Source organism: Ornithorhynchus anatinus, chromosome 6 (assembly GCF_004115215.2).
Source record: "Ornithorhynchus anatinus isolate Pmale09 chromosome 6, mOrnAna1.pri.v4, whole genome shotgun sequence".
Lineage (NCBI taxonomy): Eukaryota > Metazoa > Chordata > Mammalia > Monotremata > Ornithorhynchidae > Ornithorhynchus > Ornithorhynchus anatinus.
This window is the reverse complement of record NC_041733.1, coordinates 48,314,145-48,331,719: the sequence shown is the minus strand read 5'-3', so window position 1 is coordinate 48,331,719 and position 17,575 is coordinate 48,314,145. Positions and strand designations below refer to the sequence as shown.

The window sequence follows — 17,575 nt, the reverse complement described above, 5'->3', positions numbered from 1 at the left end:
AGGAGGGGGAAAAGGGAATTCTCATGGGAATCACGGCTGGCGGTGCAGCCTGGGGGTTAGCGCTCCGGCCTGGGAGTCGGGGGTACTTGGGTTCATCCGTTCATTCAGTCGTATTGATTGAGCGCTGACTGTGTGCAGAGCACTGTAGTAAGCACTTGGGAGGTACAATCCCTGCCCACAATAGGCTCACAGTCTCGAAGGGGGGAGACAGACATCAAAACAAATAGACAGGCATCCATCAGTAGCATTATTCATTCATTCATTCATTCATTCATTCATTCATTCAATAGTATTTATTGAGCGATTACTATGTGCAGAGCACCGTACTAAGCGCTTGGAATGAACAAGTCGGCAACAGATAGAGACGGTCCCCGCCGTTTGACGGGCTCACGGTCCGATCGGGGGAGACGGGGAGACGAGAACGATGGCGATAAATAGAGTCGAGGGGAAGAACGTCTCGTAAAAACCGATGGCGACTAAATAGAATCGAGGCGATGTACGTTTCATTAAGAAAATAAATAGGGTAATGAAAATATATACAGTCGAGCGGACGAGTACGGTGCCGAGGGGATGGGAAGGGAGAGGGGGAGGAGCGGAGGGAAAGGGGAAAAGAGGGTTTAGCTGCGGAGAGGTGAAGGGGGGGTGGTAGAGGGAGTAGAGGGAGTAGAGGGAGAAGAGGAGCTCAGTCTGGGAAGGCCTCTCGGAGGAGGTGAGTTTTAAGTAGGGTTTCGAAGAGGGGAAGAGAATCGGTTCGGCGGAGGTGAAGAGGGAGGGCGTTCCGGGACCGCGGGAGGACGCGGCCCGGGGGTCGACGGCGGGACGGGCGAGACCGAGGGACGGCGAGGAGGTGGGCGGCGGAGGAGCGGAGCGTGCGGGGTGGGCGGTAGAAAGAGAGAAATATACACATTATTAATAAAAATAAATACAGTTATAATTTTAGATGTGTACATATATATACCTAAGTGCTTTGGGGTAGGGGGGCGGGTAGAGCAAAGGGAGAGAGTTGGAGCGACGGGGAGGGGAGGGGAAGCAGAGGAAAAGGGGGGCTTCGGATGGGAAGGCCTTCTGGAGGAGGTGAGCTTTCAGTAGAGCTGTGAAGGGCTTTAAGTGGCTCTGTCACTCCTCTGCTCTGTGGCCTGGAGTACATCCCTTTGCTGCTCTGGGCCTCAGTTTCCTCACCTGAAAATGGGGATGTAAATACCTGTTCTCTTCCCTCCTTATCTGGTGGGATAAGGGCTGTGTGTCCAGCTTGATTTTCTTAGGCCTCTCCCAGGGCTTAGTACAGTGCTTGGCACACAATAAGTGCTTAACAAATAGCATTATCATCATTATCACCCTGCCATTAACAATATCATTAGCATCAGTAATAATAAATACCAAGATACCAATAATAATATACCAATATACCAACTACCAATAATAATAATGATATTTATTAAGCACTTATTATGTGCCAGGCACTGTTCTAAGTGCAGAAGCAGAAACAAGATCATCAGATTGGGCGCAGTCCCTGTCTCACATGGGATTCCCGGCCTTAATCCCCATTTTACAGATGAGGGAACTGAGGCTCAGAGAAGGGAAGTGATTTGCCCAAGGTCACGTGGCAGAGCTCGGGTGAGAACCCGGGTCCTTCTGACTCCCAGGCCCGAGCTCTAGCCATTAGGCCGCGCTGCTTCTCGGGCAATAAAGGAAATGCCAGAAGGCACGGAAGAGACCTCCAAGAGTAGGGCTGCCTCTCCAAGAGCTTGGCCAGTGGAAAAGGGCTCCGGAATTCTGGACGAACGAGGAGAAAAGACAGTGCTCCTCAAACACCGCTAGACTTCTCAGACGCTAGACCAGCTAGGTGCTTTTGTGGTCTGACAAGATGCTATTGTTCATCCTCAAGTAACTGTTCCTCCAGTTTTAGCACAACCCCAGCAGTGGGAAGTGGCCTAACTGGAAGAGCCCAGGTCTGGGAGTCGGAGGCCCTGGGTTCTCATCTGGATGCACCACCACAGATTGCTCACTTAGGAGCAGCATGACCTAGTGGAAAGAGCTAATCCAAATAAATCCTTCAGTTAAGGCTCAGGGCAGCCACATTTAAACAAAGCAATCCGTCACGACGCCAAAACACCGCAACGCCACCGGTTAAGACGTACCAGAGGTCAGCAAAAACTTCCCTGCCATTGTCCCGGTGAAGCAACTAGAATTTAGAGCCTCAACATTTTTGTCTTGACCCCAGGGAAGGTCTACGGTGGGACAAAAAGCCAACCCGTTCTCTCTGGCTCAGTCTAGACAACCCTCTTACCGATTCTGGGGTCGGGATAAGGCACGTCGTGCGAATGGGTGTAAAACGCTTCCAAGTCGAACGGTTCCTTCTTCTGGAAAGTGATGACTTTTGAGAACGGGGCCGCGTGGTTTTTGGGGAACACCTCGCATTCCCTGGAGGAGAGAGATGACGCGAGTCAGATCCCGCGCAAGGTAAGTGCTCAGTTAATACGATCCATCGATTGACTGGTCAAGCGTTCGGACAATGGAACCTCTAGACTTTACCTGTATCTCTTCATTGTTATACTGCACTCTCTCAAGCGCTTAGTAATATTAATAATTATTATTATGGTATTCGTTAAGCGCTCACTATGTGTTAAGCACTGTTCTAAGCACTGGCGTAGGTACAGGGTAATCAGGTTGTCCCACGTGGGGCTCATACTTTTAATCCCCTTTTTACAGATGAGGTAACAGGCAGAGAAAAGTGACGTGACTTGCCCAAGGTCACAGAGCGGGCAAGTGGCAGAGGCGGCATTCGAACCCATGACCTGACTCCCAAGCCCTTGCTCTTTCCACTGAGCCATACTGCTTTACACACAGTAAGCACTCAATAAATGCTATCAAATGAATAAATCTGACCTCCAAACTCGTCACGAAGATAGACGAATCAATCCATGGTATTGACTGAGCACTCGCTAGGGACTGAGCGCGTGGGAGAATCCAACAGAACCGGGTTGGTCTACCAGTTGCCTGCCCGTGATCAATCCATGGTATTTCCTGAGTGCTTAACCGTGTGCAGAGCACCGGACTAAGCACCTGAGAGAGGAAATGTACCTCGCCTCGATTCTATTTATTTGCTATTGTTTTAATGAGATGTTCATCCCCTCGATTCTATTTATTGCTATTGTTCTTGTCTGTCCGTCTCCCCCGATTAGACTGTAAGCCCGTCAGAGGGCAGGGACTGTCTCTATCTGTTGCCGATTTGTCCATTCCAAGCGCTTAGTACAATGCTCTGCACATAGTAAGCGCTCAATAAATACTATTGAATGTATGAATGAAAAAAGTCGGCAGACACGTTCCCCGCCCACAACAAGCTGACCGTTTAGAGAGGGAGACAGACATTCGTAGAAATGAATAGATAATGGATATAGGCAGATAAGGTCTGTCTCTCCCCCTAGACCGTAAGCTCGCTGTGGGCCGGGAATGTGTCTGTTCTACTGTCGTACTGTCCTCTCCCAAGCGCTTAGTAGAGCAATCTGCACAAGCTAAGTGTTCAATAAATATCACTGACTGACTGATTGACTGTGGGGCCGGGAGGGGGGGGATGAAGAAAGGGAGCAAATCGGGGCGACGCAGAAGAGAGTGGGAGAAGAGGGAACGAGGGCTCGGTCGGGGAAGGCCTGGGGCTCACGGCTGGAGCTCGGGAGATGGTGGTACGGGGCGAGGGCAGGTGGGCGGTGAGGAAGGGGGATCTCCAGAAGCTGGGCAGAACGCCCAGGCCTGCCAACAGACCCTGCTTGGTCATGCAGACCCCTCTCTCATCCTCCCAACAGCGAGGAAATCTCTACCTCTAGACGGTGAGCTCATCGTGGGCAAGGAACATGCCTCCCAACTCCGTTAATACTGGATTCTCCTGAATGTTTAGCACAGTGCTCTCACCCAGGGTCACAGAGCAGACAAGCGGCAGAGCCAACATGAGAACCCGGGTCCTCTGATACCCGGGCCGGGGCTCTTTTCCACTAGCCTGTGAATCTTACATATCCATATAGCCATATTTTTAATGTTATCAATTATTAGAAATCAGTTATTTTTCAATTGAATGTCTGTCTTCCCCTGTAGCTGAAAGTTCCTGATGGGAAGGGAACGTGTCGGCTAATTCTGTTATACTGCACTCTCCCAAGAGCTTAGTACGGTGCTCGGCACATGGGAAGCACCGTGGCCTGGGAGACGGAGACGGAGACGGAGTATGGGCCTGAAAGTCAGAAGGACCTGGGTTCTAATCCCAGCCCCGCCACTTCTCTGCTGGGTGACCTTGGCCGAGTCACCTCACTTCTCTCTGCCTCAGTTCCCTCATTTATCAAATGGGGATTGAGATGATGAGCCCCATGTGGGAGAGGAACTGTGTCCAACCTGATTAGCTTGTACCTACACCAGAACGGTGCTTGACACATAGTCAGCGCTTAACAAATACCATTATCATCATCATCGTCAGGGTAAGCGCTCAGTAAATACGACTGATTGCTGGATCGAATGATCCTTGCTCTCTCCCCGTCCCCGTGAGCTTGGCCGAGACAGTGGTCCCGAGGGTCTCGTCCCCGCTTACCCGGTCCCTTCTTCGAAAGGGGACTTCCACCTCAGCGTGATGGAATACGGGACGACGTCGGTGATGGAGAACTCGCGCACCTTAAACGCGGGCGACAGGATGGCGCACTGGAAGAGAACGAGAGGCCCATGTCAGCTGGGGGAAGAAGCCCAATTCACCCCAGGACCCCAACCCGTCCCCCCCTCACAAAACCGCCCTGCCTCGGACATCCGCCCCGCATGGATCAATTGCCTTAGACGGTCGATCTGATCTTTGCGACATCACTAATATCCGCCCTCTCCTCTCCATCTAACCTGCCGCCACCATAATTCAATCACTTATCCTATCCCGCCTTGCTTACTTCATCAGGCTCCTGTCTCTCCCTGCTCCAGTCAATACTTCACTCCACTGCCTGTATCATTTTTTGACAAAAACATTCAGGCCATGTTTCCCCACTCTTCATGTTGCCCATCCATCAGAAACTCCTCACCGTTGGCTTTAAAGCCCTCCATCCCCTTGCCCCCTCCGGCCTCACCTCACTACTCTCCTAGGGCAACCCAACCCACATACTTCACTCCACCGATGCCAACCTTCTCACTGCACCTCCATCTCATCTACGTCGCCGCTAAGCCCTGGCCCACGTCCTGCCTCCGGCCTGGAACGTCTTCCCTCTTCAAATACGACAGACAAGGTCTCTCCCCCCTTCAAAGCCTTACTGAAGCCACATCTTCTCCAAGAAGCCTTCCCTAAGTCCTCCTTCCCTCTTCTCCTACTCCCAAGTCACCCCGACCTGCTCCCTTTGTTCATCCTCCCGTCCCAGCCCCACAGCACTATGCCCACGTCCACAGAGAAGCAGCGTGGCTCAGTGGAATGAACGCGGGCTTGGGAGTCAGAGGACGTGGGTTCTAATCCCGGCTCCGCCACTTGTCAGCCGTGTGACTTTGGGCAAGCCACTTCATTTCTCTGGGCCTCAGTTACCTCATCTGTAAAACGGGGATTAACTGTGAGCCTCACGTGGGACAACCTAATTACCATGTATTCCCCCACAGCGCTTAGAATAGTGAATGGCAGAGAGTAAGCGCTTAACAAATACCGTTATTTTTATTATTATTATCTGTCATTTATTGATTTCTATGCAAGCCTGCCTCCCCCTCTAGACCGTAAGCTCATTGTGGGCAGGGGATGTGTCTGCCTATTGATATACTGTCCTCTCCCTAGCGCTTAGTAGATTGCTCTGCACACGGCTGAATGAACGAGTCAGACAGAACAAGGGGCTCAGAAGCCCGTTGGACAAGAACCGACTGCGGCTTGGGCTCTTTGTAAAACCAAAAGCCGCCGACGTCCTGGTAACCGAACCGCGCCCTTAAAAAGGGGCTGGGAGGTGGTGGGCGCGGAGGGAGGAATTCTACCTGCGGAGACCGAGCCAGGGTCCCGGGGAATGGGAGTTGATTCAGAAGCCAGGCTCTTGGCCGGAAAAGTAGCCTCTCTCGATCTGGGCAGCGAACGTGTCTGTTTATTGTTCTATGGTCCTCTCCCAAGAACAGTCAAAACGCACAGAGGCAGCACAGCATAGTGGCCTGCGACTCCGCTTTCATTCAACTGTAATTATTGAGTACTTACTGTGTGCAGGGCACTGTACTAAGCACTTGAAAAGTACAATTCAATAATAAAGAGAGACAATCCCTGCCCACACCGGGCTGAGGGACCCTGGGCAAGTCACTTCACTTCTCCGGGCCTCAGTTCCCTCACCTGTAAAATGGGGCTTGAGACCAAAATCTCCCCGTGACAGGGACTGTGTCCAACTCGATTTGCTTGCATCCACCCCAGGGCTTCATATGGCGCCTGGCACATAGTAAGTGCTTAACAAATACCGCCATTATTATTAGTAAGCGCTCAATTAATTCGATGGACCAAAAGATTGAAAGGGGGTGGGGGGAGGGTTCCGGTTGTGCTCCGAGAAGCCGTGTGTGCCCACGTCCGAGGGGAGAGCCGAAGGGGTCCCAGGCCCCCGATACCTGCAGGGCACAGCCCCTGGCCACCGCTTCGTCCGCGTTCAGTGTGGTGCTGATGTCTTTGAGGAAGAACTTGGAGATCTGTTCTTTCACTGCGGGGATGCGCGTGGCTCCACCCACGATCTCGATGCTGCTGACGTCTTCTCGTCGCAGGTCTGGAAAACACGAACCCCAGTGTCCCTCAGATGGGACTGGTGATCGTCGTATTGTCCTCTCCCAAGCTCCTCGTATGGTGCTCTGCACACGGTCAGCGCCCAGTAAATATAACTAATTTATTTATGATATTAATGTCTGTCGTCCCCTGTAGAATGTAAAATCGTGGTGGGCAAGGAAAGTGTCTGTTTGCTGATGTACCGGATTCTCCCAAGCGCTCAGTACACTGCTCTGCACACAGTAAGCCCTCAATAAATGCGAATGACCGTCTTTCTTCGGTGCAGGGAACGTGTCTACTCTCTCTGCTGGATCGTCCTCTCCCCTGACCGCTTAGTTCAGGGCTCCTCACACAGGAAGGACTCGATCGATATCCACGGCTCATTCATTTAGAATTAACATCCGTCTCCCCCACTAGACTGAAAAGTCCTTGCAGGCAGGGAACAGGTTTACCAAATCTGGGTTTTTTTGGTTTGCTTTATGGTATTGGTTGAGCGCTTACTATGTGCCAGGCACTATTCTAAGCGGTGGGAGAGGTACGAGCTAATCACGTTGGAGCCAGACCCAAATAATAACAACGATAATGATAATAATGGTACCTCTTAAGCACTTAGTATAATAATAACGGTATTTTTTAAGCGCTTACTATGTGCCAAGCGCTGACAAGTACCGTTCTAAGCACTGAGGTAACTATGAGTTAATCGGGTTGGACCAAGTCCCCATCTCACGTGGGGCTCACACTCTTAATCCCCATTTTACAGATGAGGGAACTGAGGCCAAGGGAAGTAAAGGGATTTGCTCCAGGTCACACAGCAGACAAGTGGGGAAGCCGGGATGGGATCCCGGATCCTCGTGACTCCCAGGCCCTGGGTCTATCCAGGAGGCCACGCTGCTTTTCCTCCGTTGTACTGTCCTTTTCCAAGTTCTAAATCCAGTGCTCTGCACACAGTTAGCGCTCAATGAAGACCACAGGTTGACCGACTGGTGGAGGGATACAACTGTAATGACAGTGAGGTTGCTGATGATCTTGGGAGAAATTCTATGCTGTGGCTGTCTTCTTGGAACACAGAACCCCAGCTTCTCATTGGGATGAGAAGCAGCCAGGCCCGGTGGATAGAGCTCGGACCTGGGAGTCAGAAGGACCTGAATTCGAATACCGGCTCCGCCACTTGTCTGCGGTGTGACCTTGGGCAAGTCACTTCTTTATTCTGGGCCTCAGTTGCCTCATCTGTAAAATGGGGATGAAGGCTGTGAGCCCCATGTCGGACATGGACCGTGTCCAACCTGATTAGCTTCTATCTACCCCAGCGCTGAGTACACAGGCTGGCACATAATAAGTGCTTAACAAATTCCATTAGAAAAAAAGCAAAAACCCGACAGAAAAGAACCCCCGCCAGCCCCCGTTTCTGGAGCCACGGCAGTCTTAACAGAGTTTGGGGAGCGTCCTAGAAAGGAAAACTCCTGAAAATCCCTATCCTCCGTCTCCCTCTCTAGACCGGAAGCTCCCTGTGGGCAGGAAGCATATCTACAGCTTTTAGGAATTTTCAGGCACAAAGAGCAATTTCTCACAATCTTCAAACAAGTTGCCGTTTACGGTAACTGTCAGGTGGGTGGCTGTAAAATACGTAGTCCCTCGTTGCATTGTTCTCTCCCAAGCATTTAGTACAGTGCTTTGCAAATTTAAGCACTAAATAAATACCTCTGAGAAAAACTTTCCGTCTCAAACAAAACTTACCTGTTGTGTGACCTAGGGAAAAGTCATTCATTCATTCAATCATATTTATTGAATGCTTATTGTGTGCAGAGCACTGTATTAAGCGGTTGGAAAGTACAATTCAGCAACAGTGAGAGACAATCCCTGCCCACAACAGGCTCACAGTCTAGAAATGGGGAGAGAGACATCAAAACAAGTAAACAGGCTTCTCTGGGCCTCAGTTCTCTCATATGAAAAATGGAGATGAAGACTATGTCGGACAGGGACTGACTGTATCCAGCCTGATCACCTTGTCTCTATCCCAGCATTTAGTACAGTGCCCGGCACACAGTATGAGCTCCACGAATAACATAGAAAATAAACACAATCGCACACACCCCCACAGCAGACCATTATAATCCTAGGCTGGAAACGTCTTGAGATCGCTCGGCAGGGTGGTGGAAACGGGATCACGTTTTCAATTTCCACATGCCCGGGTGTCCCTTTTCCCAATTTTGATCCACTTCGCGGGCTAACGCTTCGTTACTTACTGGCTTCATCCATCACGGCTTTTAATGGTGGCTCCACTCTGGCCAAGAGAGAAGCACACAGCTGTTCAAACTGCCCTCTGTGGAAACAAAACAAACACAGAATTCCCCAAGGATTAAGGGTGGGCAGAGAAAACAGGAATCTTTACCCATTGAGACCACTATTACCTTGTCTCGACCCCAACACTTAGGACAGTGTGTGGCCCATAGCAAGTGCTTAGCAAATAACCAGAGGAGTGTGGCCTAGTGGAAAGAGCCCGGGCCTGGGAGCAGGGGGCCGCGGTTCTAATCCCGGCTCTGCCACGTGTCAGCTGTGCCACTTTGGTCAAGTCACTTCCCTTCCCTGGGCCTCGGTTTTCTCATGTGCAAAATGGGGATTCAGTATCCATTCTCTCTCCTGCTTTGACCGGGAGCCCCGTGTGGTGCAGGAACTGTGTCCGACCTGATCATCCTGGCGCTCAGTATAGTGCTTGGCACATGGTAATCGCTTAACAGATAACACAGCTATTATTATTATTACCCCCCCATCTACCATTATAATTTCTTGGGCCTCAGTTTCCTCATCTGCATATTGGGGATTCAACATCTATTCTCTCTCTACTTGGACTTCTAGCCCCTTGTGGGGCACGGACTGTTTCTGACTTGATGATCTTGGACCTACCCCGGTGCTCAGTACAGTGCTTGGCACCTGGAAAGCGCTTTAACAGATACCACAACGATTATTCTATTACCCCAACTATCATTATAAATGGGAGAGCGGGAAAATAATAATAGCAAAAATTATAGTCCTCGTTAAGCACTTACTAGGTGCCAAGCACTGCCCTATGCGCTGGGGTAGATACAAGTTAATCAAGTGGGACACGATCCCCATCCCAGATGGGGCTCACACTCTTAATCTCCATTTTACATTTAACTACGGCCCAGAGAAGTGATATGATGTGACTTGCCCAAGGTCACACAGCAGACGTGGTGGAGCCAGAATTAGAACCCAGGTCCTTCTGACTGCAGGCCCGCGCTCTATCCGCTAAGTCACTAAAACCGATCTTTCGAACCACTCCATTTCGAGCGCTCGGGACGGTGCTCGGCCCTTGATAAATCGGGACTCCTCTCCAACTCGGCTCCCCCCGCCGCCCCCTCCAGCCCGAGCCTCTCCGGATCCCGCTGGAGAAATCGTCCCACCGGTTCATCTTTCCGGACACGTCCAGGTCGTTCATGAAGCACTCGATGTTGAGCGGGAGGTCGGAGGCGTTGGCGCTCATCAGCTTCTTGAGTTTTTCGCACTCCTGGTAGAGGCGGAGGAGGGCCCGGGGGTTCTCCTTCACGTTTAGCTTGTACTTGGCCCTGAATTCCTCGCAGAAATAGTCCACCAACATCTCGTCAAAGTTCCTGCCGCCCAGGTAAGGGTCGAAAGCAGCAGCCAAGACCTGAGGGGGGAATGGGAGGGGGGAAGCGGTCTCTTATGGGGAAGCCGCGCGGGACGAGGGTCCCGGCTGAGGTGACACTTTGGGGAGCTTTCATTCATTCGATCGTATTGACTGAGCGCTTATTGGGAGATTACAACACGACAATCAACGGACACATTCCCTGCCCACCACAAGTTCCAGTCTAGTCATTCACGCAATCGCATTTATTGAGTGCTTACTGTGTGCAAAGCACTGTAGTAAGGGCTTGGGAGAGGCCAGTACAGCAATAAACAGACACAGACCCAATCTAGAGGTGCCAACGTCTGAACATTTGACCCGATCGATCGATCGTATTCACTGAGCGCTTACTGTGTGCAGGGCACTGTACTGAATCCTTGGGAGAGCTCCACATAACAATTTAAAGAGACATATTCCCTGCCCACCACAGGCCTACAGTCTACAGAGGGAGACAGACATTAATAGTAAATAGATAAATTTTGGACCTGGGTGTAAGTGCTGTGTGGCTGGTCCATGGGAAGGTGAATAGGGGGTGCAAATCAGGGACCCACTATTCTCCTCGTTGCTAAGCCTGAAGCTCACAGGGGTTTGTTTCTGGTACTTTAGAATCGTGGAAGAAGTGGCCTTTATTAAGCGCTTCCTGAAGGCAGAGCAGCGGACTGATCACCGCCAGAGAGAATCCACGGGTGCGAATTAGCCGAGGACCCGCCCCTCGGGGCGTTTGGGGAAGTGCCAATGAGGAGAATGTGATTTCCCTCTACCGAGGAGAGACTAATTCATTTCTGAAAAGTCCTAACGTCCGAACTCAACGGGGTAATCACCCAAAACGTTCAGGCCGTGTCTTCCCACTCCTCGAGAACCTCCAATGGCTACCCATTCTCCTCCGCATCAAACGGAAACTCCTCCCCATCAGCTTTGAAGCCCTCAATCCCCTCGCCCCCTCCTACCTCACCTCAATGTTGTCCTACTCCAACCCAGCCCACGCACTTTGCTCCTCTAATGCCAACCTTCTCAATGTACCTCCATCTCGTCTGTCTCGCCACCGACCCCTTTCCCACATCCTCCCCTAACCTGAAACTCTCTCCCCTTCTATAAAGGCCACACCACAACCCTCTCCACCTTGAAAGCATTACTGAGGTCACGGGTCTTCCAAGAGGTTTCCCCTCTAAAGCTCTTTTTTCCCCAGCTCTCACTCTTCCTTCTGCATCATCTTTGCACTTCAATTTGTGTCCTTTGGACATTTGATATTAGCTCCAACCCCACAGCACTCGCCTCCCTATCTTTAAATTATATATCACAAATTACTTATTTATTCGTATTAATGTCTGCCTCGCCCTCTAGACCGTAAGCTCATTAAGCTAATTCTGTCGTACTGTCTTCTCTCAACAACTTAGTACAGTGCTCTGCACATAGTAAGCACTCAATAAATGCAATCGATTTACTGATTGACCTGAGGGAGCCAAGCCCGGTTACATTCGCTTGCTTCGAAGGGCCAGTTTTGCCGGGTTGGGAGAGCTGAGAAGAGTGACCTTGGGGAATGGAAGGAGAGAGGTAGGAAGAGAAGGTGAGAAGGTGAGAGAGAGAGAGAGGGAGAAGAGAGAGAAGGAGAGAGGAAGGGAGAAAGAGAAAGAGAAAGATAAGAAGGAAGGAAGGGAGAGAGGAGGAGAGAAGAAGAGAAGAAGGCAGAGAGGGAGAGGGGAGAAAAAAGCCAGTCCAGCATGACCTGGTTTAGGGTCATTTTTCTCAGGACAGGGAAAGGGAAATGCTGGACAAGGAGTATACACGCAGGGAAATCAAACGATAGTCAACAGTAATGCAAGCCTCCCAGAAAGCAACGTGGCCTAGTGGATAGATCCTGGGCCTGGGAGTCAGAGAGGACCTGGATTTTAATCTTGGCTCTGCCACTTGCCAGCTGTGTGACCTTGGGCAAGTTGCTACACTTCTCTGGCCCTCAATTCCCTCATCCTATAAAATGAGAATGAAGACTGTGAGTCCTATGTGGGACAGGGACTGTGCCCAACCTCATTAGCTTGTATCAACCCCAGCGCTTAGAAAAGCACCTGGCACATAGTAAGCGCTTAACAAATATTCCTTGAAAAAAATCAAGCAGCATTACGTAGTGAAGGCTGATTTTGTCTGTTCATCCCCAGATGTCAAAGTGATCCCCCAAACAACCGCTTCCAGATCTGATTGTTACTTCTCTTACTCTAGTCCATGTGTCTGTCTCTTGACTTGGGGCGAAAAAAAGCCCAAAAGACTGAAGCCAATCTGGCCGATTTACCTTAAGTTTTCCCTTGTTAAAGGCACAGACCGAGACCTGGTAGGCGGAATGACCCATGTCGACAAAAACGACGTTCCTTGGCCTCTCCTCCAAAGAAGGAAGATCTTGCTTATAGATCCCATACGCTAACGCAACTGGAGGATAAATGAAAAAAAATAGGCTCGAATACACCTGAACAGGTTAAACACAGATTTTGGGGTATTGAGAAATCTGCCTTTTTTAAAAAAAACAACAACAGGATAATCAATCAGTTATTTCTTGTGAGCACTACTGAACAATGTACTGAGTCCTTGGGAGAGTACTAAACAACAGAGCTGGTAGACCCATTCTCTGCCCACGAGGAGCTTGACGATTATGTGCCTTTTAGCTGTTGACACCAAGTATTTCTGGCACTTGAGAAAAAAATTTTGAATCCGGTTTAAACCCCTCAGGCCCCATAAATTAGCTCTCAATCTCCTGATCTACTACTAATAATAGTAATTGTGGTATTTGTTAAGAGCTTACTATGTGCCAAGCACTATATTATGCACTGGGGTAGATTTGAGCAAATTGGTCGGGAGACGGTCCCTGTCCCACGCGGGACTCACAGTCTCAATCTCCATTTTACAGATGAGGTACCTGAGGACCAGAGAAGTGAAGTGACTTGCCCACGGTCACACAGTGGACGAGAGGCAGAGCTGGGATTAAAACATATGATCTTCTCACTCTCAGGCCCGGGCTCTACACATCATGACAGGCTTCATAGCAGCCTTTTATAACATCCCATATCGTTTCTTTTGGAACCAGAGTTATTCCCGAGAGCTGGTGTGACAACCAAAGCGATTAACCCGAACATTAGGATCAGGACCCGGAGACCGGTTTCCCGACGGGTAGGGGAAGCGGCGTGGCCTAGTGGTTAGAGCCCGGGTCTGGTAGTCAGGAGGACCTGAATTCTAATCCTGGCTCCGCTGCTGGTCCGCTATGCCGCGCGCCAGCTGTGTGACTTTGGGCAAGTCACTTCACTTCTCGGGACCTCAGTTCCCTCAACTGTAAAATGGGGAATAAAACTGTGAGCCCCAGAGGGGGGGAAGGGACTGTGTCCCACCTCATTATCTTGTATCTACCCAGCTCTTAGTACAGTGCCTGGCACATAGTAAGCGCTTTACAAATACCACTGTGATTATTATTATTACCACAGGAGGTGTATCAACTCGAGAAAAGCAGGCCCACATCGGCGACGTTGGCCGGTGTCACGTCGGGGCAAGCTTACCTGCGGTGGTCTCATTCATCAGCCTTAAACAATTTAAGCCGGCTACCTGGGCCGCTGCCAGCACCGATCTTCTCTCGACATCAGTGAAAAAGCTAGGAATCTGAGGGGAGAATAAAGAAATCAATAGTATTTATTGAGCGCTTACTATGTGCAGAGCACTACGCTAAGAGCTTGGGGGAGGATGATATGACAACAGCATGGCTTCGTGGATAGAGCTCAGGCCTAGGAGTCGGCAAGGCCTGGGTTCTAATCCCGGCTCCGCCACATGTCTGCTGTGTGACCCTGAGTGAGTCTCTTCGCTTCTCTGGGCCTCAGTTCCCTCATGTGTAAAATGGGGCTAGGAGTGTGAGCCCCGGGTGGGAGGGGGAGTTGTGTCCAACCTAACTTTGAACAGTGCTTGGCGCATAGTAAGCACTTAATAAGTACCATTATAATAATAATAATGATGACAGAGTGAGGGAAATAGAGTCATTTAAAACGATCCAATGGGGAAAGGGAATCTATTTCCTTATCCCCAGCAGCCCTTATGGCAACTTTTAAAGGTAACCACTCTGTATAAGAAAGGACTCATTAAAAATGCATAATTTTCTGCACGATGTACTCTAGCAATACGAAGAGTCTGTTTGAACGTAAAGTTCAAAGGACTCATTAAAAATTCATTAATTATCTACTTTATGCACTCTAGCAATATGAAGAGTGTTTGAATGTGAAGTTCAAACAGGACCAACAAATAAAAACAGAAGATGAATATTTAAGACCAAAATAACACTTCAGTGCATGTTTACATCACTGAGAAAACTAGGAGAATTGATGCAGTTAATCTGAGCGCTTAATACAGAGATCTGCACACAGTAAACACTCAGTACACATCACTGATTGATAGATACCACTGATTGATGGGCTAAACCCACGTAGAAGTTGTTGAACAATGCTCTGGGGCAAATTTCCTGGGATATAATAAATGGTGGTATTTGTTAAGCGCTTACTATGTGCAAAGCACTGTTCTAAGTGCTGGGGGTTACAAGGTGATCAGGTTGTCCCATGTGGGGCTCACGGTTTTAATCCCCATTTTACAGATGAGGTAACTGAGCCACAGAGAAGGGAAGTGACTTGCCCAAAGTCACACAGGTGGCAAGCGGCAGAGCCGGGATTCGAACCCAGGAACTCTGACTCCCAAGCCCGGGCTCTTTCCACTGAGCCACGCTGCTTCTCTGAGATATGAAAGAATGGAGTAATTACTTGAGCTACCAGTATCACCTATGGTATTTACTGAGCGCTTATTCTGGGCAGAGTACAGTACTATGTACAACAGGCTTGGCAGACACTCCCCCTGCCCGCAACGAGCTTACAGTCTAGAAGGGGAGACAGATATTAATATAAATAAATGGGAAGCAGCACGGTCAGGTGGAAAGAGTAGGGGCCTTGGAGTCAGAGGACCTGAGTTAATTAATGGTGGTATTTAATAATAATAATAATAATGTTGGTATTTGTTAAGCGCTTACTATGTGCCGAGCACTGTTCTAAGCGCTGGGGTAGACATAGGGGAATCAGGTTGTCCCGCGTGGGGCTCACAGTCTTAATCCCCATTTTACAGATGAGGGAACTGAGGCACAGAGAAGTTAAGTGACTCGCCCACAGTCACACAGCCGACAAGTGGCAGAGCTGGGATTCGAACTCATGAGCCCTCACTCCAAAGCCCGTGCTCTTTCCACTGAGCCACGCTGCTTCTCATTTGTTAAGCGCTTACTATGTGCAAAGCACTGTTCTAAGCGCTGGGGGATACAAGGTACTCAGGTTGTCCCACGTGGGGCTCACAGTTTTAATCCCCATTTTACAGATGAGGTAACTGAGGCACAGAGAAGTTAAGTGACTTGCCCAAAGTCACACAGCTGGCAAGTGGCGGAGCCGGGATTCGAACCCATGAACTCTGACTCCCAAGCCCGCACTCTTTCCACTGTACCACGCTGCTTCTCTAATCCCGGCTCTGCCACGTGTCCGCTGTGTGACCTTGGGGCAAGTCACTTCACTTCTCTGGGCCTCGGTTCCCTCATCTGTCAAATGGGGATGAGGACTGTGAGCCCCATGTCGGATTGCAAATGTGTCCCAACTGATTACCCTATCTACCCCAGTGCTTAGAACAGTGCTTGACACACAGTAAGCCCTTAACAAATACCATAGTAATTATCATCATTATTACTATTAAACAATTTGTAATATGTAATTTATATAGAAGTTGAAGGCTATGAAGAGACAATATTCTCAAACCCAAAACTTCCCTTCTGGAAAATACCAGCAGTTAAAAAAAGATATCTATATATCATTTTTCTTTCACGCAGGAGATTCATGGATTGACTTTTCATCTGTTAATCATTCTGGAGTGTTAGCAGAAAATGGCTCTGATTCAAATCAGATACTTTTTAAATGGTATTTGTTAAGCACTTTACTGTGTGCTATGCACTGGCCTAAGAGCTAGGGCCAATCCAAGTTCATCAGCTGGACAGAGTCCACGTCCCCCATGGGGCTCACAGTCTTAATCCCCATTTTACAGAGGAGACAACTGAAGCCCACAGGAATGAAGTGACTTTTTTATGGTATTTGTTAAGAGCTTACTATGTACTGAGCACCGGGGCACATATGAGATCATCAGGTTACAACTGGTAATCCCCATTTTACCAAGGAGGGAACCGAGGCCCAGGGCAATGAAAATGACTCAACCGAGGTCACCTAGCAGACAGGTGGCAGACCCGAATGAGAACCCAGGTCCTCTGACTCCCGGGCCCGAACTCCTCCTGATGTCCGTCTTGGCTTTAGCTCGTTGCGGGCAGAGAATGGGTCTGTTTATTGTTCTACTGTCCTCTCCCAAGCGCTTAGTACCGTGCTCTGCACACAGTAAGCGCTCAATAAATACACTTGAATGAATGAAGCAAGTCGCGTGGTTTGGGGGGATAGAGTGGGAAACGTACAGATATGACGCAGTCCGCCACCGGCTTCTTCAGAGCGTTCTCCGACGTCTCCTTGAGCTTGGCCAACAGCATTCCGGTGACCTGTTCGATTGCGAAAGGTCTCTCCTCTTCCAGATAGCGCACCTGGAACGGATTCGAGTCAGACGGGGGAAAAAAAAATGGCTTCATGCTAAGCCGGGCAGCAGGACCAGAGCCCACCATCCCAAGGGGGATTCCAGAACATACTCTTCCACGGGTGCATGCTCACACATGGACAAACACAGAGCAAGAGAGAGAGAGAGAGAGTGTGTGTCTTTGTCCATCCCTTGCCCCAGCCGGGTAAGTGGGGAGAGGGGCTTTCCTGTTATCTTTTCCAAAAAAGGGGCTGTTTCTTCAGCAATCTGGAGTCTGTCGATGGTCTGCCTCCAGAACTGGACAGGAGGAATAGGAGCGGGTGAAATGGAGGGGAGGGTGTGTGGGGGGCGGATGTAAAGAGGTGTGGGGGTTGAAAGGGGAGGGTGAAGAGGTGAGAGAGAAGGGGTGAAGAGGGGAAATGGGGTGAAGAGGCAAGGGAGAGAGGGGGTGAAGAGGAGGGAGAGAGGGTAAAGAGGTGAACATGTGAACAGATGGAAAGAGAGACGGTGAAAAGATGAGAGGGTGAAGAGACAAAACCAGAGAGGAGATGAAGAGGAGAGAGAGACGATGAAGAGGAGAGAGAAAGTGAATGAGT

The 17,575-nt window shown here is 49.8% G+C and overlaps 1 protein-coding gene across 1 annotated transcript in view; it reads right to left on the bottom strand.

Annotated features, from left to right (window-relative positions):
* The window catches only part of HSPA4L (heat shock protein family A (Hsp70) member 4 like), a 39,943-nt gene that overhangs the window by 11,345 nt on the left and 11,023 nt on the right, over positions 1–17,575 (bottom strand). The window contains exons 4-11 of the mRNA XM_029067636.2: positions 16,867–16,989; positions 13,904–14,003; positions 12,655–12,788; positions 10,132–10,376; positions 8,956–9,032; positions 6,565–6,716; positions 4,571–4,677; positions 2,288–2,421 (exon numbers count right to left, since the gene is read on the bottom strand). Coding sequence (XP_028923469.1) covers positions 2,288–2,421; positions 4,571–4,677; positions 6,565–6,716; positions 8,956–9,032; positions 10,132–10,376; positions 12,655–12,788; positions 13,904–14,003; positions 16,867–16,989 — 1,072 coding nt within the window. The remainder of the gene's footprint in view (positions 1–2,287; positions 2,422–4,570; positions 4,678–6,564; positions 6,717–8,955; positions 9,033–10,131; positions 10,377–12,654; positions 12,789–13,903; positions 14,004–16,866; positions 16,990–17,575) is intronic.